The sequence below is a fragment of the Bombina bombina genome, chromosome 7 (assembly GCF_027579735.1).
Source record: "Bombina bombina isolate aBomBom1 chromosome 7, aBomBom1.pri, whole genome shotgun sequence".
In the NCBI taxonomy this organism is placed as follows: domain Eukaryota; kingdom Metazoa; phylum Chordata; class Amphibia; order Anura; family Bombinatoridae; genus Bombina; species Bombina bombina.
Window position 1 is genome coordinate 97,292,871 of NC_069505.1, and position 24,780 is coordinate 97,317,650.

General features: G+C 42.4%; 1 protein-coding gene across 1 annotated transcript in view; it reads left to right on the plus strand.

The window, feature by feature from the left end:
- Positions 1–24,780, plus strand: part of CHID1 (chitinase domain containing 1) — a 1,450,539-nt gene that overhangs the window by 83,968 nt on the left and 1,341,791 nt on the right. The window contains exon 4 of the mRNA XM_053720199.1: positions 75–207. Within this exon, the coding sequence (XP_053576174.1) occupies positions 75–207 (133 nt within the window). The remainder of the gene's footprint in view (positions 1–74; positions 208–24,780) is intronic.

The window sequence follows — 24,780 nt, forward strand, 5'->3', positions numbered from 1 at the left end:
CATTATAAAAGTGCTCATCCAATGACTTTACTGACGTAAATATCTATGCTCTTCTGTTTTCCTTTTCTCAATAGTGGAACAGTCGTGGTTATGACATGGCCAAAATCTTTGCAGCAAAGTTCACGCTCATTTCTCCAGTTTGGCTGCAGATTAAAAGGAAAGGCAAAGAATCCTATCAGATTACAGGACTTCATGATGTTGACCAAGGTTTGTATCTCATAATCATAGTATTCAAAAGCTCATTGGTCATATGCAAGGTTGTTTGATTTATTTATTTTATTTTTCCCATATGTTATCCATAACTGTAATCTGTGTGATATTCTTATATTGCCTGACACTTTCACAATTTAAAGGGCTATTATAGTGGAAACATTACCACATTGCTGTAATTTGTTAGAGTATATCATTTTAATACTAGCCACCCTGCAATGCTATGTGTTTAATCTCACACAAATTTTAAAACATTGTTAAATTATTGCTTAGGAGCAACAGAGCACTTCTGCTCTGAACAGACACTGCCATTGACCCAATCAGCAGCTGTGTGACTACTGGTGCTAATTCAGTAGCTGGCAGTTTCTACATGCCCTGCGTTTCCAAAGAGTTTAAACACTTAGCATTGCAGGGTCACTAGTGTTAAAATGACATGCTCTAATGAATTGGTGAATGCACATTTTTCACTATAATAGCGTTTTAAATAGCACATGGGTTTGTACCATGGATTACGCCACCATAATGTGCTTATGTGACAGTATGATCACTCATAAGGCTGTGCTGTACATACGTTAATACCAGAGTTTAAATTCCCAATCAAATGTGAAAAGCATGGACATTCCAAAATTTAACTCCCCCAACAAAGAATATTTTTTGTTATGTTGTGTTGGCTATTGCACCATACAGCCCAATATTTGAGACTACAATTTCCACAAACCCTTGCTTTAAAACGGCTACTGAGCATGCTCAAAATATTTTAAAATAAGGGTCTTCTTTTAACAGTATATCATTTTCTCTCTCATTCTGTGGCTATATATATTTTCTTCTGTGTATGTTGCGGCTGTATTTGATTGGAAGGGTGCAGCCTATTTTTTCTTATGGTGTGAGGATTGTTAAATATTTAATGTTTGAGAGGAGTGAAAGATGGGCATGTAGAGTGTATACCTAACACTTCAAACATGACCATTCATTATGTACATTTTTTTTTTTAAATCAAAGATTTTTATTAAGGTATTGAGCACAATCATGTTCATACATAAATACAATAACAGGTTATTTCAAACTGAACATATCTAATAGCAGCAGTAAATCATGATAGAGATTATACAAGACATGAATATCCTACCGTATGACTAGCATACCTCAGGTAAAAATATTGCAAGATCTACATTAATACCTTATCATTTTATTTTTTTAAATTTAATACTCTTTACTTAGAAACCTCTGTATCATGAAATAATGCCTAATAGAATGATACTTTAAATTGCACTGTATATTAAAATAACAACTACCTTAACTGAGAGGTTCCAACATATAACAAGTAAGGACACCAATTTCCCCTTGTGACATAGAGGGTAACTCTGATACCCAAAAAGGCGTGTAATATGAGCCAGGTAAGTTGGTGTCATAGAGCGGGTTAATACCGCTAAAGGATTCACCAAGGTGGGTGATTATTTACAATACTATTACCCCTCAGGTATTCTAATTAACCTGATGGGGGGGGGGGGAGATGATACAAATATAAACTGTGCAGGACAATTACTAATATTTCTCTAAATTGACATTAGATATAAGTATTGTATATATTTCAGAAAATCTATTAAACCCTACGACCTGTAGGATAGACACATATAAGTGGTCTCAGGTAGGGTATGTTGAAAATAATCTAATGATGGACTTCTGCTAGGGTTTTAACTGTCAGTTACAGGAACACGCCTGTATGATGCAATACTCTAGTGAAGGAATCGCCCCCAAACCTAAAGTTAGGAGTCTAGCTAGAGTTATCAATGTATATAATAGAGTGGAATAGAAGATCTAGTGTTAGTGTCTCTCTATATTATATCGAAAACTGAATATAAAAGGGAAAGAGTTTGGGCTTGTCCACCTTATTTAAGCATGACTGCAAGGATTATCTATAAATAATCTTAACCAAAAAGTGTTAATATGCATTTAGTTGGTTAAATAAAATAATGTTAGGTCCCAAAGGCTTATCCACACACTACCCCGAAGTATACTAAAGGAAAATAAGCGTGTCACCTCGGCCGCCGGTGACACAGCAATACCATAATTAATAGGGGATGGGGTGCACTACACCTGGATACTTCAAGTGAAATTCATAAAATATGTAAGCAATAGGACCTCATATAATAAACTAGGGGTACTCTCGTTATAGATAGGTGCAGGTGTATGTAGACAAGTGAAAGAAAAACAATACATTGAAAAAGGAAACTCCCTATTCTTTTACTAACGTAGAGAGAGAATGAAGCTGTGCCTTCTGAGAAGAATCTGTATATGGCAACCTGCAAAGAGCCAAATTATTTAAATGATAATTATCTATCAATGTGTCTCTAGGGGGTTTGTGTAAGTTAGAACAAATTAGCTATATATGAAAATTAATATAAACACATTTAACTAAACCGTAGTACTTTTACAAAAAGAGCTTTAAGACATATTTGGGCATTGCAAAATGACAGGTAATTTTCAACTTATAAAGTAACAAATGAGCCACACATAATGGCCTTATCACAGCAAGATACATCCTACACTTTCACCAAAAAGAGAACTCCATGGGCTGATATAGTAGATATAAAAATGGCCCTTAACATATGGGCTAAGACAGAGCTACAAGGCAAAGAACATATTTAAGCATAAGAAGATTAATTCTAAAACAATAAGCGTTGGGCCATTTCCACACATTGCAAACAGTAATAACTGGGTGCTTAATTACTCTTATAAGTACATAGTATATATCTGATCTGATATTACCAAAATAGAACACAAAAGAGTACAGCTAATATATTGGTTAATGCAGACACGTCTTAAGTTGTTCTTTAGCTAGTTAAGGCTTACAAATAGTTATAATGAACTAGATAAGAGAACTACTGTAAATCAATATAAAGGAAAACAATTGCTAGCTCAGGTAGGCAACTTTTAGAGGCCAGCAGCGCTCAACAGTGTGTGATATCTTCGCAGCTATCAGGCTCTGCCCTCATTATCAGTCCAAGTGACTGTCCCTGCTGAAGACATGGCAGATTTGTTGCATAGCTATGTAAGTCTCAGCCTATTCCGGATCTGCGTGGGGCAGAAATATCCACTGTTCTCACAGTGTGGGCTAGGTCAGAATCCAGTAGTGAGATGTGAACTCCAATATGTCCTGCAATCTGGAGGCTCTGTGTGCGCATCTGGAGAATCAGGTTAGTTAAATTCTCTGACGAAAATCTCACCGGACAGGCTGAGGTGCATACAAGATATTCAGGATTGATGTGCAGAGGCAGAGTTGACCTCAGATCTATCTCCCATGTTCCCTCTATGAGCGTGGCTGTGATAGATAGCGGCCGTAAATCCTTGTCTATTTTCGGTATACCTGTGACATAGTTAGTATCGGCAGCAGTCCTCATAGCAACAAAGGCCAATTCAGAGCAAAGGATCCATCTCTCTGTATGAAAATGCAAAGTACTTACTGATGGTAAGATGCTGACAGGTTGCGGTGCACTGCTCCTTGAACTAAAGTGTCCACAATGATCTCCTGCATCACTTAGAGTCTGAAGCGTGTCAGGACTCGGGGATAATTGCAGGCTTAGGCAAGGAGGTGTAACGGGCAGCGGGCGCTGCGCAGCCTTGATCTGTGGGATACCTTCTGATCCCGTTATGGCAGCAGCAATGTGGGGCGTCTCATCTATGTTTGTGTGCATCAGGCAGCCTTTTGTATCTTCAGATAGGGTACTGGTCAATTCCCATCCAGGCTGTCTGTCTAGCAGTTGTTTATAACAAGGATGTATGAACAGGAGATCTTCCGTCTGTCCCGCCACGTGTGTGGCATGATCGGGTATGTAAGAGACGCCATCTTGGCTGCGCAGCTCAGTAATGATGGACCGCAAGCTGCTAAAGTGACAATCAACTTTATCCAGCAAGCCCGCCAGTAGATAGGAAAGGTGTTTGGAGAAGTCCTCCATTCTGAGAGCATAAGATGATAAAAATCTAAGTTCCTAGAATTTTATAAGTTGAGGTTTTATGGATCAGATTTCAGGAGCTCTGCTATAGCACGTCTTCCCCCATTGACAGTTGGCTCCGCCCCCCATTATGTACATTTTTTGATGCACTGATTGATTGTGCATTTGAAAACAACTGTGTGCATTATAATTGCAATGAATAGTTTGGATAGTTAGAAAAGGATCATTTCCTTTTTAATATAAGGAGAGTTCACGGCTTCATTCCTTACTGAACCTGACCACCAGGAGGAGGCAAAGACACCCCAGTCAAAGGCTTAAATACCTCTACCACTTCCCTCATCCCCCAGTCATTCTTTGCCTTTCGTCACAGGAGGATGGCAAAGAAGTGTCAGAAGATTTCGGAGTAGTTCCTTAAGAGGGGTATCTGTCCTTCGATACGGGACTGGAGTTTTATGTTTTTTGTTGAAATAACATCATAAAACATATTAAAGATTAGAGATATTCCGGTACATCATTGGGTTATCGGGTTCCAGAATAGTCACGGTTAGTTGCGCTCCTCCTGAGCGTTCGGTGAGAATGGACGACCCGGCACACAGGAGAGTGGGCGGGGGACACACCCCCTAAATGAATCCAAGCGATAGGCTGCAAACTTCAGGCGTGTCTGCCACACACGCCACAGGCGAAGCCGAGTACACTGATCCAAGGAGAGAAGTTGCGCTCAAGCTTGTAAGATTCTTGAAGAAAGAAAGGCACTCCAGGCAAGATGTAAAAAGTAAAAACAACTTTAATTCCAAAAATGACTAAAAGAAGGACAAAATAGTGTTGTCCAGCAAAGAGCCAGCAGTGACTCCAACAATCAGGTTGATGAGCTGATCCTCACGCAGACATGTTTCGTGCGTTTGCGCACTTGATCACTGCTTACCTGAGGATCAGCTCACTCACCTATTTATGACTAAGCTAATTACCAGAAATTTACATACTTGAAACCTGATTGAATACCTGTATCCACAAGACGGGCTACTTTAATTATTTTACTGGTAGCTAAGAATAAGCATAAAAAGAATACAAAGGGATAATATTGGGAGTACATGACTGGAAATAATCTGACCATTGATTTTAAGAATTGCTATATATAATGTGAACTAAATTTCCTGAAATTGCCATACTAATAAAATATTAGGATACCGACTATTACAATTGAATGGATCTAAACACATTTTTCATGTAGATCTATACTTAATATATGTATTGTTTGTGTAACAAAAAAGATCACAATGCCAAAGAGAAATTGGGCATTGGGTTATCGGGTAATAGTAGTTTACAGTATCAACTTGTACATCTTCTGAGTCCTGCTACATATCTATAAATTGAGATACAAGGTTTTAAAGTCCACACAATATTACGTTATACACCTTGCTGTGCCCCTGTATCCTGTAGTATAATATAGCCCCCAACATAACGTACAGAAAAAAGGGTGTAACCTTCATAGATGTCATATACCTTTCATTTATAGCAAGTACATACATAACGAAACGAAAAGTGAAAAGTGATAAATAAAAGAATAAATAAACAAAAAAATAGAAATAACAATTGGTCACTGGAAAATTAGTTTTCTCCTACATTGGTGTGTCTGGTCCACGGCTTCATCCTTACTTGTGGGAATATTCTCTTCCCTAACGGGAAATGGCAAAGAGAGCACAGCAAAAGCTGTCCATATAGCTCCCCCTCTGGCTCCGCCCCCCAGTCATTCTCTTTGCCTGCTCTGAACAAGTAGCATCTCCACGGGGATGGTAAAGAGTATGTGGTGTTAGTTGTAGTTTTATTTCTTCTATCAAGAGTTTGTTATTTTAAAATAGTGCCGGTTTGTACTATTTACTCTACAACAGAAAGTGATGAAGAGTTCTGTTAAAAGAGGAGTATGATTTTAGCAACAGTAACTAAAATCCATTGCTGTTCCCACGCAGAACTGTTGAAACCAGAGAACTTCAGTTGGGGGGAACAGTTTGCAGACTTTTCTGCTCCAGGTATGATTAGTCTCTTTTCTAACAAGACATAGTAATGCTAGAAGACTGTAATTTTCCCTTATGGGATCGGTAAGCCATTTTCTTAGACTCATAACAGAATGAAGGCTTATAAATGGGCTCTATACTGGTGACAATATTGTGGGCTAAATCGATTGATTTATATAATATTTCTCCTGTTAAGTGTAGTCAGTCCACAGGTCATCCATTACTTATGGGATTATATCTCCTCCCTAACAGGAAGTGCAAGAGGATCACCCAAGCAGAGCTGCTATATAGCTCCTCCCCTCTACGTCATACCCAGTCATTCTCTTGCACCTAACTAATAGATAGGACGTGTAAGAGGACTGTGGTGTGTTAAACTTAGTTTTTATTTCTTCAATCAAAAGTTTGTTATTTTAAACGGCACCGGAGTGTGTTGTTTCTTCTCAGGCAGCATTAGAAGAAGAATCTACCTGAGTTTTTGTCTATGATCTTAGCGGTCGTAACTAAGATCCACTTGCTGTTCTCGGCCATTCTGAGGAGTGAGGTAACTTCAGAACAGGGGATAGCATGCAGGGCCCACCTGCAAGCAGGTATGTGCAGTAAATTATTTTCTAAGGAATGGAATTGACTGAGAAAATACTGCTAATACCGATGTAATGTAAGTGCAGCCTTAAATGCAGTAGTAGTGACTGGTATCAGGCTGATATGTATGTATGTATACTCTGAGGTATTTCTGGGGAATGGAATTTCACTAAGAAAATACTGTCTATATTAAAGTAATATTTGAGCCTGCACTGCAGTGAAAGCGACTAGCAGCAGGCTTATTAATAACATTTCATAATTTTCATTTTAAAACGTTTACTGGCATGTTAATCGTTTTTTCTGAGGTACTTGGTGATAAAACTTTATGGGCATGATTTTTACCACATGGCTGTCGTTTGTTTCTGAATAAAAACAGTTTACTGAGCTTCCCCACTGTTGTAATATGAGTGGGAGGGGCCTATTTTAGCGCTTTATTGCGCAGTAAAAATTTAGTCACAGTCTTCCTATTTCTTCCTCCATGATCCAGGACGTCTCTATAGAGCCCAGGGGTCTCCAAAACTAGTTTTGAGGGAGGTAATCAGTCACAGCAGATCTGTGACAGTGTGTTTGACTGTGATAAAAAACTGTTATCCGTTTTGGGTATTAAGGGGTTAATCATCCTTTTGCTTGTGGGTGCAATTCTCTGCTAACTTTATACATTTTCTGTTAAAATTTGGTTGTTTTAACATATTTGGTTCATCGTTAATTCAACTGTGTTACATTTTTATGTTTCTTAAAGGCGCAGTAGCGTTTTTTATATAGCTTGTAAATTTATTTAAAAGTTTTTTTCCAAGCTTGCTAGTGTTATTGCTAGTCTGTTTAAACATGTCTGACACAGATGAAGCTGTTTGTTCAATATGTTTAAAGGCCAATGTGGAGCCCAATAGAAATTTGTGCACTCAATGTATAGATGTTACTTTGAATAAAAGTCAAACTTTCTATGTGAAAAATATATCACCAGACAACGAGGGGGAAGTTATGCCGACTAACTCTCCTCACGTGTCAGTACCTTCGCCTCCCGCTCAGGAGGTGCGTGATATTGTGGCGCCAAGTACATCAGGGCGGCCCATACAAATCACTTTGCAAGACATGGCTAATGTTATGACTGAAGTACTATCTAAGTTGCCAGAATTTAGAGGTAAACGAGATCACTCTGGAATAAGAACAGAGTGCGCTGATAATAATAGAGCCATGTCTGATACTGCGTCACAATTTGCAGAACATGAGGACGGAGAGCTTCATTCTGTGGGTGACGGATCTGATCCAAGTAAACTGGATTCAGACATTTCAAATTTTAAATTTAAGCTTGAGAACCTCCGTGTATTACTAGGGGAGGTTTTAGCGGCTCTGAATGATTGTAACACGGTTGCAATTCCAGAGAAAGTATGTAGGCTGGATAAATATTTTGCGGTACCGGCGTGTACTGACGTTTTTCCTATACCTAAAAGACTTACAGAAATTGTTAACAAGGAGTGAGATAGACCCGGTGTGCCTTTTTCACCCCCTCCTATATTTAGAAAAATGTTTCCAATAGACGCCACCACACGGGACCTATGGCAGACGGTCCCTAAGGTGGAGGGAGCAGTTTTTACTCTGGCTAAGCGCACCACTATCCCGGTGGAGGATAGCTGTGCTTTTTCAGATCCAATGGATAAAAAGTTAGAGGGTTACCTTAAGAAAATGTTTGTTCAGCAAGGTTTTATATTACAACCCCTTGCATGCATCGCGCCTGTCACTGCTGCGGCGGCATTCTGGTTTGAGTCTCTGGAAGAGACCCTTAGCACAGCTCCATTGGATGAGATTATGAACAAGCTTAAAGCCCTTAAGCTAGCTAATTCATTTATTTCTGATGCCATAGTACACTTAACCAAACTTACGGCTAAGAACTCCGGGTTCGCCATTCAAGCGCGTAGAGCGCTGTGGCTTAAATCCTGGTCAGCTGATGTGACTTCTAAATCTAAATTGCTTAATATTCCTTTCAAAGGGCAGACATTATTCGGGCCCGGTTTGAAAGAAATTATCGCTGACATTACTGGAGGTAAGGGCCATGCCCTGCCTCAAGACAGGGCCAAACCAAGGGCTAAACAGTCTAATTTTCGTGCCTTTCGTAACTTCAAGGCAGGAGCAGCCTCAACTTCCTCCGCTCCAAGACAGGAAGGAACTGTTGCTCGCTACAGACAGGGCTGGAAACCTAACCAGTCCTGGAACAAGGGCAAGCAGGCCAGAAAACCTGCTGCTGCCCCTAAGACAGCATGAAGTGAGGGCCCCCGATCCGGAAACGGATCTAGTGGGGGGCAGACTTTCTCTCTTCGCCCAGGCTTGGGCAAGAGATGTCCAGGATCCCTGGGCGTTGGAGATCATATCTCAGGGATATCTTCTGGACTTCAAAGCTTCTCCTCCACAAGGGAGATTTCATCTTTCAAGGTTATCAGCAAACCAGATAAAGAAAGAGGCGTTTCTACGCTGTGTACAAGACCTCTTACTAATGGGAGTGATCCACCCAGTTCCGCGGTCGGAACACGGGCAAGGATTCTATTCAAATCTGTTTGTGGTTCCCAAAAAAGAGGGAACCTTCAGACCAATCTTGGACTTAAAGATCCTAAACAAATTCCTAAGAGTTCCATCGTTCAAAATGGAAACTATTCGAACCATCTTACCCATGATCCAAGAGGGTCAGTACATGACCACAGTGGATTTAAAGGATGCCTACCTTCACATACCGATTCACAAGGATCATTACCGGTATCTAAGATTTGCCTTCCTAAACAGGCATTACCAGTTTGTAGCTCTTCCCTTCGGGTTAGCTACGGCTCCAAGAATCTTTACAAAGGTTCTGGGCTCTCTTCTGGCGGTACTAAGACCGCGAGGCATAGCGGTAGCTCCGTACCTAGACGACATTCTGATACAAGCGTCAAGTTTCCAAACTGCCAAGTCTCATACAGAGTTAGTTCTGGCATTTCTAAGGTCGCATGGGTGGAAGGTGAACGTAGAAAAGAGTTCTCTATTGCCACTCACAAGAGTTCCCTTCTTAGGGACTCTTATAGATTCTGTAAAAATGAAAATTTACCTGACGGAGGACAGGTTATCAAAACTTCTAAATGCTTGCCGTGTCCTTCATTCCATTCAACACCCGTCAGTGGCTCAGTGCATGGAGGTAATCGGCTTAATGGTAGCGGCAATGGACATAGTACCTTTTGCGCGCCTGCATCTCAGACCGCTGCAATTGTGCATGCTAAGTCAGTGGAATGGGGATTACTCAGATTTGTCCCCTCTGCTAAATCTGGATCAAGAGACCAGAGATTCTCTTCTATGGTGGCTTTCTCGGCCACATCTGTCCAAGGGGATGCCCTTCTGCAGGCCAGATTGGACGATTGTAACAACAGACGCCAGCCTTCTAGGTTGGGGCGCAGTCTGGAATTCCCTGAAGGCTCAGGGATCATGGACTCAGGAGGAGAGACTCCTTCCAATAAACATTCTGGAATTAAGAGCAATTTTCAATGCTCTTCTGGCTTGGCCTCAGTTAGCAACTCTGAGGTTCATCAGGTTTCAGTCGGACAACATCACGACTGTGGCTTACATCAACCATCAAGGAGGAACAAGGAGTTCCCTAGCGATGATGGAAGTCTCAAAGATAATTCGCTGGGCAGAGTCTCACTCTTGCCACCTGTCAGCGATCCACATCCCAGGCGTGGAGAACTGGGAGGCGGATTTTCTAAGTCGCCAGACCTTTCATCCGGGGGAGTGGGAACTTCATTCGGAGGTGTTTGCCCAACTGCTTCATCATTGGGGCAAACCAGATCTGGATCTCATGGCGTCTCGCCAGAACGCCAAGCTTCCTTGTTACGGATCCAGGTCCAGGGACCCGGGAGCGGTACTGATAGATGCTCTGACAGCACCTTGGGTCTTCAACATGGCTTATGTGTTTCCACCCTTCCCGATGCTTCCTCGATTGAGTGCCAGGATCAAACAGGAGAGAGCATCGATGATTCTAATAGCGCCTGCGTGGCCACGCAGGACCTGGTATGCAGATCTAGTGGACATGTCGTCCTGTCCACCATGGTCTCTACCTCTGAGACAGGACCTTCTGATTCAGGGTCCTTTCAAACATCCAAATCTAATTTCTCTGAGGCTGACTGCATGGAGATTGAACGCTTGATTCTATCAAAGCGGGGATTCTCGGAGTCAGTGATTGATACCTTAATACAGGCTAGGAAACCTGTTACCAGGAAAATTTACCATAAAATATGGCGTAAATACTTATATTGGTGCGAATCCAAGAGTTACTCATGGAGTAAGGTTAGGATTCCTAGGATATTGTCTTTTCTACAAGAAGGTTTCGAAAAGGGTTTATCTGCTAGTTCGTTAAAGGCACAGATTTCAGCATTGTCTATCCTTTTACACAAACGTCTGGCAGAAGTTCCAGACGTTCAGGCTTTTTGTCAGGCTTTGGCTAGGATTAAGCCTGTGTTTAAGACTGTTGCTCCGCCGTGGAGCTTAAACTTAGTTCTTAACGTTCTGCAAGGTGTTCCGTTTGAACCCCTTCATTCCATTGATATCAAGCTGTTATCTTGGAAAGTTCTGTTTTTGATGGCTATTTCCTCGGCTCGAAGAGTCTCTGAGTTATCGGCCTTACATTGTGATTCTCCTTATCTGATTTTTCATTCAGACAAGGTAGTTCTGCGTACTAAACCTGGGTTTTTACCTAAGGTAGTCACTAACAAGAATATCAATCAAGAGATTGTTGTTCCATCATTGTGCCCTAACCCTTCTTCAAAGAAGGAACGACTTCTGCACAATCTGGACGTCGTCCGTGCCCTGAAATTTTATTTGCAGGCAACTAAAGATTTTCGTCAAACTTCTTCCCTGTTTGTCGTTTATTCTGGACAGAGGAGAGGTCAAAAAGCTTCGGCTACCTCTCTCTCTTTTTGGCTTCGTAGCATAATACGTTTAGCCTATGAGACTGCTGGACAGCAGCCTCCTGAAAGGATTACGGCTCATTCTACTAGAGCTGTGGCTTCCACTTGGACCTTTAAGAATGAGGCCTCTGTTGAACAGATTTGCAAGGCTGCAACTTGGTCTTCACTTCACACTTTTTCAAAATTTTACAAATTTGACACTTTTGCTTCTTCGGAGGCTGTTTTTGGGAGAAAGGTTCTACAGGCAGTGGTTCCTTCCGTGTAAAGATCCTGCCTGTCCCTCCCGTCATCCGTGTACTTTTAGCTTTGGTATTGGTATCCCATAAGTAATGGATGACTCGTGGACTGACTACACTTAACAGGAGAAAATATAATTTATGCTTACCTGTACAGTACTGTCACATTTAATAAGGTTGCCCAAGATGATTCTTCAAATGAAGGTAGTGGGGATAGTTCATCATCCTCTCCTTCTGTGTCAACACCAGTTTTGCCCGCGCAGGCGACACCTAGTACATCTAGCGCGCCAATGCTTGTTACTATGCAGCAATTAACTTCAGTAATGGATAATTCTATAGCAAATCTTTTATCCAAACTGCCAGCATTTCCCAGAAAGCGTGATTGCTCAGTTTTAAATACAGAGGATGAGCAAGTGGGCGCTGACGATAATTTATCTGTTTTACCCTCACACCAGTCTGACTTGGCAGTGAGGGAGGGTCTGTCTGAGGGAGAAATTTCTGATTCAGGAAAAGTTTCTCAGCAGGTAGAACCTGATATCGTGGCATTTAAATTTAAGTTAGAACATCTCCGCGCCCTGCTTAAGGAGGTGCTAACTACTCTTGATGATTGTGACTCTTTGGTGATTCCAGAGAAATTGTGCAAAATGGCCAAATTCTTAGAGGTCCCTGTGCACGCTGATGCCTTTCCGATACCCAAGAGGGTGGCGGACATAGTGACTAAGGAGTGGGAGAGGCCAGGTATACCTTTTGTCCCACCTCCTATATTTAAGAAAATGTTCCCCATTGTCGACCCCAGAAGGGACGCATGGCAAACAGTCCCTAAGGTTGAGGGGGCAGTTTCTACGTTGGCCAAGCGCACAACTATTCCCATTGAGTACAGTTGTGCTTTCAAAGATCCTATGGATAAAAAATTGGAAGGATTGCTTAAAAAGATATTTGTTCAGCAAGGTTTCCTTCTCCAACCAATTTCGTGTATTATTCCTGTCACCACGGTGGCGTCTTTTTGGTTCGAGGAACTAGAAAATTCGCTCCATAAGGAGACTCCATATGAGGAAGTCATGGACAGAATTCACGCACTAAAGTTGGCTAATTCCTTTATTTTAGATGCCGCTTTTCAATTGGCTAAATTAGCGGCGAAAATTCAGGTTTTGCAATAGTGGCGCGCAGAGCGCTTTGGCTAAAATCTTGGTCGGCAGATGTATCGTCCAAGACAAAACTGCTTAATATTCCTTTCAAAGGTAAGACCCTTTTTGGGCCAGAATTGAAGGAGATTATTTCAGACATCACTGGGGGAAAGGGCCATGCCCTCCCACAGGATAGGCCTTTCAAGGCTAAGAACAAATCTAATTTTCGTTCCTTTTGCAATTTCAGGAACGGACCGTCTCCTAACTCTGCAGCCTGTAGACAAGAGGGTAACGCTTCCCAGCCCAAACCAGCATGGAAACCATTGCAAGGCTGGAACAAGGGTAAACAGGCCAAGAAGCCTGCTGCTGCTACCAAGACAGCATGAAGGGGTAGCCCCCGGTCCGGAACCGGATCTAGTAGGGGGCAGACTTTCTCTCTTTGCTCAGGCTTGGGCAAGAGATGTTCCGGATCCCTGGGCGCTAGAAATAGTCTCTCAGGGGTATCTTCTAGAGTTCAAGGAACTTCCTCCAAGGGGAAGGTTCCACATGTCTCGCTTATCTTCAGACCAGATAAAGAGACAGACATTCTTACATTGCGTAGGAGACCTATTAAAGATGGGAGTGATACACCCAGTTCCAATAGCGGAACAAGGTCTGGGGTTTTACTCAAACCTGTTTGTAGTTCCCAAAAAAGAGGGAACTTTCAGGCCAATTCTGGATTTAAAAATTCTAAACAAATTCCTCAGAGTTCCATCATTCAAAATGGAAACCATTCGAACGATTTTACCAACAATCCAGGAGGGTCAATACATGACTACCGTGGACTTAAAGGATGCGTACCTACATATTCCTATCCACAAGGATCATCATCAGTTCCTAAGGTTCGCCTTTCTGGACAAACATTACCAGTTCGTGGCTCTTCCGTTCGGTTTAGCCACTGCTCCCAGAATTTTCACAAAGGTGCTAGGGTCCCTACTAGCGGTTCTAAGACCGAAGGGCATTGCGGTGGCACCTTACTTAGACGACATCCTAATCCAAGCGTCGTCCCTTTCCAGATCAAGGGCTCATACAGACATTGTATTAGCCTTTCTCAGGTCTCACGGGTGGAAGGTGAACATAGAAAAGAGTTCCCTGTCCCCGTCCACAAGGGTTCCCTTTCTGGGAACAATAATAGATTCTGTAGAAATGAAGATTTTTCTGACAGAGGTTAGAAAATTAAAACTTCTAAACGCTGGGGCGGAGCCGAGCCAACCACCAGCATGGCCGCACTTATGTGAAGTTCCGTGCAGTATCCCCTCAAAGGGCTTATTAATAGTAGATTCCGGGCTTAGAAGCGACAGAACCACTGCACAATTATGCAGTAACACTTAAGGAACAAAGAACTGCTTGCCAAGAAAGCCACGCTTCACAAACTACAGAATGATAGTCGCCTGAAGAAAGGAGCAACAACGCAGTGAAGCGCCATCTTAGATCAGCGCAGTGACTCGCTCCAGCAACGCACCGGGTAAGAGCTGTGAGACATATACAGACACTGCGACTGCACCAGAGAAAAGTAAATCACTGACTTACCAACATAGAACACACGGTGCAGCGCTCACACACAGACAACAGCCCATAGACGCTGCGCTAACGAGCGCCCACGTGGTCACGATATCTCCCTTACCTACATAAATTGAGAGACCAAGACAAAAGTTCCCTTGGAACAGAGGACCGGGGATTCGTCTCCCGCTGGGCTGCAACATCCATACAATAAAGCGGTAGGGCTGTGGGTTTCTCAGGACACAAAGGAAGGCACATAGCAACATTGAGGCCTTAATCGACCCTAAACTCTTCCCTATATATAGCGCCACCACGGAGGCCTAAATACAATAAGCGCATACCCAGCCTTCAGACAGACATTAAGACAAATATATCTTAACCGCCTATAATAGAAGCAGCTCACCATATAATATAAGCATCTGCTCAGATTACACAGTAAACACCACAATGGCATCCAAACGCCTAACTAAAGGGGACAAGGCAAATAAAACAGCAGCAATATCATCTACAAAGTTAAACACATACTTCAAAGCTGTAGAACCTAGCAGTGTTATTCCACCTGTCTCCCCTTGCTCAAGTGATAGTATGCAAGAAGATGAAATAGACGCAGTACATTCTGATTCTAATGTCCCTCTAACTAAGGCTGACCTGCAATCCTTACCAACAAAAGAGGACTTTGCATCTTTCATGAGTCAGGTCAGCCATCTTATCAAAGAAGGCCTTGCAGAGGTCAGAAAAGATGTCACAGAATTAGGGAACAGAGTGCTTCAATTAGAAGAGCACGCAGAAGAAATATCTGAACCTATAAATTTACACTCTATGCAGCTACAACTCCAAACAGAGGAAATGAAACAAATGCAGATGCAAATAGAAGATTTGGATAACCGCGGTAGGCGCCAAAACCTAAGAATAGGAGGTATCTCTGAAAACGTCCAAGCCGCCGCTCTCCCACAATATCTGCAGGGTCTATTTACTTTTCTCTTGGATGGTGATGAGACAGCTGACATATCCTTGGACAGAGCACACAGGGCATTAAGACCTAAACCCCCATCAAAAGCACCGCCAAGAGATATCATAATCCGTTGTCACTACTACAAAGACAAGGAAAAGCACCAATAAACAAAGATGGCGACAATATACAAATCTTTGCAGATCTTAGTCCGCTTACCCTCACCAGACGAAGAAATGTCAAATTCCTTACTGCCCACTTACAAGAACACAACATCACCTACCGTTGGGGATTCCCCTTCGCAATTAGAGTGACCAAAGACAATAAAGAATTCATCTATAAAGACATTGAAGACTTGCATCCCTTCTGTTCACAACTCCACATTCCATTGCCGAGACTAATACCTCAACCAGCCGAAATGGAAGATAACGCCCTAACTACAGATCCTCCACCCGCAAAACTGCAGAGACAAAAATGGACTACAGTGATAAGAAAACGCAAAATGATTAATATATCTCCCCACAAATTGTTGAACCCCACTACAGATCCACCTTGATAGTTCACTTTCACTTGCCTCAGCAAGACCCTGTCCCTTTGAGACGGACTACCAGAGTTCCCCACTAAAATATCTGGAACTCCTTCTATACTTGAACACTGCCCTAGCCCTGAGAGGGGAAATGAGAGCAACAGTGTAACTGCTTTCCCCCGATTGTTTACTATCAGGAATAAAGGACTGCGGTCCTGATCCTGTGTATAGACTAAGTTATTGTTACTTGATTGTACCTGTTTTTCTCTTTCTTTTTTCTTTCTCTTTCTTCTATCTTGTCTCTCTTATCTTTCTCTCTCTTTTCCCTACTGTTATTGAAATGTTTTATTAGGTATTTCAATGTTTTTTCTCATGTTATTATAGCATCTCTGCAAGGCATAACATAACCTACTGGTATGCATCTCCTATAAGCGACATCGTTACCCTACTTAGGTGGCTTTTGCAGCTTCTCACAACACAAAGCATCATTCAACTGCGCCTCCAGCATAGACTAACAGCCACTGGCAAGACCTTTCCATTTAACATTTCAGCTACACCCACCACACGAGACAACCATGACCTCTAGACAAATAAAAATAATCACACAAAACACCAAGGGTTTGAACTCGCCCACCAAAAGGTCAGTCGCCCTGAACTGGTTTACCAAACAAAAATGCTCCATAGTCTTTGTCCAAGAAACACACTTCCCTCGAGCAGAGGAACCTAGGTTTTCCAATAGACACTTCCCTTTGGGCTTTTTTAACTCCCACGAAAAAAAAAATGGAGTTGGGATTCTCCTACACAACTCCCTGCCCTTTCAATTGATCCATACAATAACTGACAAAGAAGGTCGAGTACTTATTTTAATAGGACTTATATACAATAGGCCAATTACTCTAATCAATGTTTACGCCCCTAACACCAATAAAAGCAGATTCTACAAAAAACTCACCTCAACGTTAAGGGACACCAGAAAAGGTATAGTGATAATGGGAGGGGATATGAATGTAGCAATGGACCCCACGCTAGATACCACATCATCCAACCCAAATAAGTCTCCACGCCCTCCCAATTCGACGTATAATAGCATTAAACATTTAAGACTGGTCGATACATGGAGAATACAACACCCGACACAGAGAAGTTACTCCTTCTATTCACACCCCTGGTCTATGTACTCAAGGATTGATTATTTATACCTTGATCAATCCAGCCTCTCCTTATTAGTAGACACTGATATTACTCCAACACCATGGTCAGATCATTCGATGATATCCATGACAATACAATGGCCCGACTCCCCAATACACCCCTTCATGTGGAAGCTAGATACCTACCTGCTGCACCACCCTCCAACAACTCAAAAGCTCACAACTACCTTAACCGAATACTTTAATCATAATGCTATCCCAGAGACAAAACCACGCAGTGTATGGGAGGCCCACAAAGCGGTATTTCGTGGGGAGTGTATTAAACACAAAGCGTACATCAAAAAACAACACAATACACTCCTTAACACGTTGACCAGTAAGCTAAATACATTGGAGAAACAACATAAACACTCCCCCTCAGACCGACCTACACTAATAGCACTGACCTCGATCAGAAAAGAACTAAACACCTTACTATACTCGGAGGCCCAGAGGAAAACGTTGTTGCTTAAAAAAAAATATTTCTATGAGGGGAATAGACCAGGCAAACTTCTTGCTAGCACCTTAAAAGACCGACAAGCTCTCACACACATCCACAAACTCAAAACCAGACAAGGGACTCTAATCCTAGATAGTAAAGACATAGCCGCCCACTTCCAAGACTTCTACCAGCAATTGTATAACTTACCCACAAACATATCCCCAGCTCATCCACAAGATATGGTAGCATACATAGACTCGGCAGCTCTAAATAAACTCACTCAGACACAAATGACAAGCTTAGAAGGGCCTATCACTTTAACAGAGATTTTGAGAGCCATTAAGGAACTTCCCATAGGCAAAAGTCCAGGACCAGATGGACTCCCCAACCAATATTATAAAACCTATTGCTCAATCCTGGCCCCACACCTCCTTAAACTTTTTAATTCAATAGACTCTCTAGCGGCTTAAACCTGGTACTCCAAGACATTATACACACAGACCAGGTGGGCTTTGTCCCTGGCCGAGAAGCTAGGGACAACACCCTCAGAGCCCTGACCCTTATGGAGCATGCTAAACATAATAACATTGAGTCGGTGCTGATGGCAATAGATGCAGAAAAAGCATTCGACCGAACGAATTGGCAATTTTTATTGGAAACTCTAAAAAATATAGGATTCGGCCCAAAAATCATCAATAGAATTTTTAGCCTATATTCTCACCCAAATGCAAAATTCAAAGTAAATGGTACTCTTTCAGACACACTCCCCATACGCAGTGGCACACGACAGGGTTGCCCTTTGTCTCCAATTTTATTCATCTTAATGATAGAGGTATTAACTTTGCATGTTCGCAGGAATTTAAATATCAAGGGTATTACATTCGGCCAGCAAGATTACAAAATAGCAGCCTATGCAGACGACCTTCTATTCTCAGTCTCCTACCCCAACACGACTATACCAGAAATACTAGCTGAACTTGACAGATTCGGACGCTACTCTAATTTTCTTGTAAATAAACAAAAATCAGAAATTTTGAACATCACACTTACAGATGCCCAATTCCAGTCCCTATCCACATTATGCCCACTAAAGTTAAGAACCGACACAATCAAGTACCTAGGAAACCACCTCTCCCCCAATCAGACGACACTGTTCGACAGAAACTATATCACACTGCTCACCAACACGCAAAGAGATCTTAAGACATGGACCAATAAACCGTTGTCCTGGTGGGGACTCATACAAGCCGTCAAAATGACCACACTCCCCAGAATCACTTACATCTTGCAGACACTACCGACACATCTCCCTCGGTGGTTTATAACTCGACTACAAAACAGCATCAATTCGTTTGTCTGGGGAAAATGTAAACCGAGAATCAATAGAGACACTATGTACAGACCAACCACAGAGGGCAGACTAGGTCTTCCCAAAATTGAAGAATATTATCAGGCAGTGACACTCCAAAGGGTCATGGACTGGCACAAAAAACAAGAAAGCAAGGCTTGGGTCACACTAGACTCGCACATACTCAAAACACCACTGGTACACGCTCTGTGCTGGGTACCGAACGAGCTCAGACCTCCGCAATGTCGACAGTTAGATATACATAGACATTTATTTAAAACATGGGACCACATAGTTGCCACTAGGCCACACATCTCCACCAGTAGATCCCCCCTATTCCCCATAGTGCTAAACGTTGAGACGGTGGGCGGACCGGACAAAGTTTACCAAAGACTAACTGAATGGGATTATACTATCCCACTATTCAATTTCATAGAAGCAGGCAAACTCTTGGAAAGGGATAAATTGGCTGACTTAGCAGACGGTAGATTCACACATTGGCTAAAATATGCACAATTACATCACTTTGTACATACCTCCCCATTCAAAACCGATCTCCTAAGAAAGCTCACAGCATTTGAACAAATATGTCACGGGGGCCTTATACCGAGAGGTACACTCTCTCTATCCCGTAAACTTCTTATCAAAAACAACACTGACACACTGCCTCCTTTTACCACCAAATGGAACTTAGACCTGGCAACCCACATAGACCATGATAGGTGGGTCAAGATCTTTAGCTCGGTTAAGAAATCCTCGACATCAGCCGTAATATTAGAACTAAACTTTAAAATCCTCCTCCGCTGGTACTTAACTCCATCACGGTTAAACAGTATATATCCAAATACACCAGACACATGCTGGAGAGGCTGTGGTAGACGTGGTAGTCTGTTACATATGTGGTGGCAGTGCCCTAGAGTCTGCCCACTCTGGAATTCAGTGGAATTACATTTTAGACAGAGTATCATCCCCGATTTCATACTAAGCCCAGACATAGCCCTGTTGAACGACCTACCCAAACTAACTTGCCGTCTTAGACTCCTAATACTACAGATAGGCCTCAATAGTGCCAGGAAATTAATAGCCCGCCATTGGAAAAAGCCCATGTGTATCTCTAAAAAGATGTGGCTAGAGGAAGTAGAAGAGCAGTTTTCACTGGAGCAATATGGCTTTCTTTGCCGCAATAAGATGGACACTTTCCTAAACGCTAAATTCATTTGGCAAGACTCCTTACACTGCATCACCAACACATAAACAGTGAGATTACTCCCATACTCTCCCCGCGTAAGAGACAATGAACTATAAACCACTAGATACCACTAGTAGCGACTAAACAGATCAAAGACTTGACGCCACACTTACATACCCCAAACAGACTAGGAGATGCACTAGAATTTAGATTACCTTGCAGAGACAAATAATGTTCACAAATAATGTTCACAAATAATTTAGTGAATTAGTATGTTTGCAGAACCAACAGTTGAACTTTAACCCCCTGGTTTGTTAGTTAAATTGTTATTTCCCCTCCTGGCCTTACATTACTTGACTCAGAGAAGCAGAAGATTACCCTATTTATCCAGCTCCCAAGAAAGGCCCATGACAAGAACCCAGACATGGGTAATTGACTCAAATCTACCCACAACGGGAAGGGAGAAGAGAGAAAAGCTGGTATAATGGACATTACCTACAAAACATTGTTGACTTGCTCATAACAGCTTTGTAATATTGATGACCAGTGAAAATTGTTATTGTTAAAATCTTTAATAAAAATAACAAATAAAAAAAAACAAAAAAAAAACTTCTAAACGCTTGTCAAGTTCTTCAATCTATTCCTCAGCCTTCCATAGCTCAGTGCATGGAGGTAATTGGACTAATGGTTGCAGCAATGGACGTGGTTCCTTTTGCTCGAATTCATCTAAGACCATTGCAACTGTGCATGCTCAAACAGGGGAATGGGGATTATGCAGACTTGTCTCCCCAGATTCAAGTAGACCAGGTAACCAGAGACTCACTCCGCTGGTGGTTGACTCAGGATCACCTGTCTCAGGGAATGAGTTTCCGCAGACCAGAGTGGGTCATCGTCACGACCGACGCCAGTCTCTTAGGCTGGGGCGCGGTCTGGGACTCCCTGAAAGCTCAGGGTCTATGGTCTCGGGAAGAGTCCCTTCTCCCGATAAACATTTTGGAACTGAGAGCGATATTCAATGCGCTCCTGGCCTGGCCTCACCTAGCGAAGGCCAGATTCATAAGATTTCAGTCGGACAACATGACGACTGTAGCGTACATCAATCATCAGGGGGGAACAAAGAGTTCCTTGGCGATGACAGAGGTATCCAAGATCATCAAATGGGCGGAGGATCACTCCTGCCACCTATCTGCAATCCACATCCCAGGAGTAGACAACTGGGAGGCGGATTATTTGAGTCGTCAGACTTTCCATCCGGGGGAGTGGGAACTCCACCCGGAGGTCTTTGCCCAGTTAACTCCACTTTGGGGCAATCCGGATATGGATCTGATGGCGTCTCGTCAGAACTTCAAAGTTCTTCGATACGGGTCCAGATCCAGGGACCCCAGGGCGACACTGGTGGATGCATTAGTGGCGCCCTGGTCGTTCAATCTAGCTTATGTGTTTCCACCGTTCCCTCTCCTTCCCAGGCTGGTAGCCAGGATCAAACAGGAGAAGGCCTCGGTGATCCTAATAGCCCCTGCGTGGCCACGCAGGACTTGGTATGCAGACCTGGTGAATATGTCATCGGCTCCACCATGGAAGCTACCTTTGAGGCAGGATCTTCTAGTACAAGGTCCATTCGAACATCCAAATCTAGTCTCTCTGCAGCTGACTGCTTGGAAATTGAACGCTTGATTCTATCTAAGCGTGGGTTTTCAGATTCATTCATAGATACTCTGGTTCAAGCCAGAAAGCCTGTGACTAGGAAAATTTACCATAAGATATGGCACAAATATATCCGTTGGTGCGAATCCAAGGGTTTTTCTTGGAGTAAAAACAAAATTCCTAGGATTCTTTCCTTTCTCCAAGAGGGTTTGGAGAAAGGTCTGTCAGCTAGTTCTCTAAAGGGACAGATATCTGCTCTGTCTGTCTTGTTGCACAAACGTCTGGCAGCTGTGCCAGATGTACAAGCGTTTGTACAGGCGTTAGTCAGAATCAAGCCTGTTTACAGACCTATGACTCCTCCTTGGAGCCTAAACTTAGTTCTTTCAGTTCTTCAAGGGGTTCCGTTTGAACCTTTGCATTCCATAGATATTAAGTTATTATCTTGGAAAGTTCTGTTTTTAGTTGCTATTTCTTCTGCTAGAAGAGTTTCTGAATTATCTGCTTTGCAGTGTACTTCTCCCTATCTGGTATTTCATGCAGATAAGGTAGTTTTACGTATCAAACCTGGTTTTCTTCCAAAAGTAGTTTCCAACAGGAATATTAACCAGGAAATAGTTGTTCCTTCTCTATGTCCGAATCCAGTTTCAAAGAAGGAACGTTTATTTAGATGTAGTTCGTGCTTTAAAGTTCTATTTAGAAGCAGCAAAGGATTTCAGACAAACATCATCTTTGTTTGTCGTTTATTCTGGTAAGAGGAGAGGGCAGAAAGCCACTGCTACCTCTCTTTCTTTTTGGCTGAAAAGCATCATCCGATTGGCTTATGAGACTGCCGGACGGCAGCCTCCTGAACGAATTACAGCTCACTCTACTAGAGCTGTGGCTTCCACATGGGCCTTCAAGAACGAGGCTTCTGTTGATCAGATCTGTAAGGCAGCGACTTGGTCTTCTCTGCATACTTTTGCCAAATTTTACAAATTCGATACTTATGCTTCTTCGGAGGCTGTTTTTGGGAGAAAGGTTTTGCAAGCCGTGGTGCCTTCCGTTTAGGTAACCTGACTTGTTCCCTCCCTTCATCCGTGTCCTAAAGCTTTGGTATTGGTTCCCACAAGTAAGGATGAAGCCGTGGACCGGACACACCAATGTAGGAGAAAACAGAATTTATGTTTACCTGATACATTTCTTTCTCCTACGGTGTGTCCGGTCCACGGCCCGCCCTGGCTTTTAGTCAGGTTTAAAAAATTTTGTTTCTGTACACTACAGTCACCACGGCACCCTATGGTTTCTCCTTTTTCTCCTAACCGTCGGTCGAATGACTGGGGGCGGAGCCAGAGGGGGAGCTATATGGACAGCTTTTGCTGTGCTCTCTTTGCCATTTCCTGTTAGGGAAGAGAATATTCCCACAAGTAAGGATGAAGCCGTGGACCGGACACACCGTAGGAGAAAGAAATTTATCAGGTAAACATAAATTCTGTTTTGTGTGTCAGTACTAATAAGTCTAGCTTAAGCTGATATTGTTAGTGAGGACGGGGAGATCTCTCCTAGAAGAATAGGCATGGTAACAATCGTAATCTCCTCCCTCTCACCCAATCCGTATTTGCTCATGTCAGTACTTCCCTGGTTAGGCAACTAGCCTCTCTGTCTTCTTATGTGAGGTGGTAGAAACTGTAGTCAGTCGGTTTGCATCAGCCAGTAAAACCATATTTCTTTTACAAGATATGACGAGTCCACGGATTTCATCCTTACTTATGGGATAACGCCTCCTGATTAGCAGGAAGTGGCAAAGAGCACCACATCAGAGCTGCATATATAGCTCCTCCCTTCCCTCCCACCCCAGTCATTCTCTTTGCCTGTGTTAGTGATAGGAAGAGGTAAAGTGAGGTGTTAGTTTAGATTCTTCAATCAAGAAGTTTTTTATTTTAAAATGGTGCCAGTGAGTACTATTTTTCTCAGGGAGAAATAGTTAGTCCATAACTTCCCAAGAGTGGAGACATTTTATTTTTCTGCCCTGATGTTGATGATCTTAGCAACCTATATCTAAGATCCATACTGGTTCCCACAGAGCAGCTGAAGGTAGTGTAAAGAAAAATCTTCAAGCAACATTGAGGTATGTTTAGTCCTTTGTTTCTGTGGAGACTTGATACATCAGTACAGGCTGACATTATTCCCTATCTGGGGAGGGGTAATCAGTAAGCACTATATGTAAAATGGTGGAACTGAAATTCCCTTTTTATATTGATTGCTATGTTTCAATTATGTGTATTCAATATGGGCTAGACGCTGGGAGATGCGGTTGCTGTCTAAGGGCTGTTTTGTTACATCTCTATAACGGGCTTGAGGAAAGAAGTCAGTTTTTTTTCATAAGTTACGTTTTTTATTGACATATGTTAGAGGGACACATGGCTTTATCATTTTGTTTGGGACCGACATGTTATTTTGCTTCCCATGCGGTGTTTAAGACAGCTCGAGTTACGCCCATGGTGGGCGGGGCCTAATTTTGCACGCTCAGCTGCGCAGTATTTCATCCGACTAGGCAGCAAAGTCCTAAGCTCCGGTGGGGCCTATGTTAAGTTTGTAAACGAAGGATCGCTACTTTCGCAGAATCAGTGTACTTTGGGGGCAGGTAGGCGCCACAGCAGAGCTGTGGCGAGGTGCAGGGGCCTGAATTGTTAAAAAAATTGATATAACTGATAAAAGTGATATAAATTGTTATTTAACATATCCAAACAAGCGGTGCAATATTGTTTAGCTAATTTGGACATATAGGGGCATTTTTTATTGCTGCAAACATTGTTTTTTGAGATAACAGAAAAATAGTTGCGCTTTTATTATTTAAAGGCGCAGTACACTTTTTAGGTAAAGCTTTTTGAGTATATGTTTTTTTGACTTCAGTGGTCAATATATCAAGTAAATAACGACTGTTATTGCTATT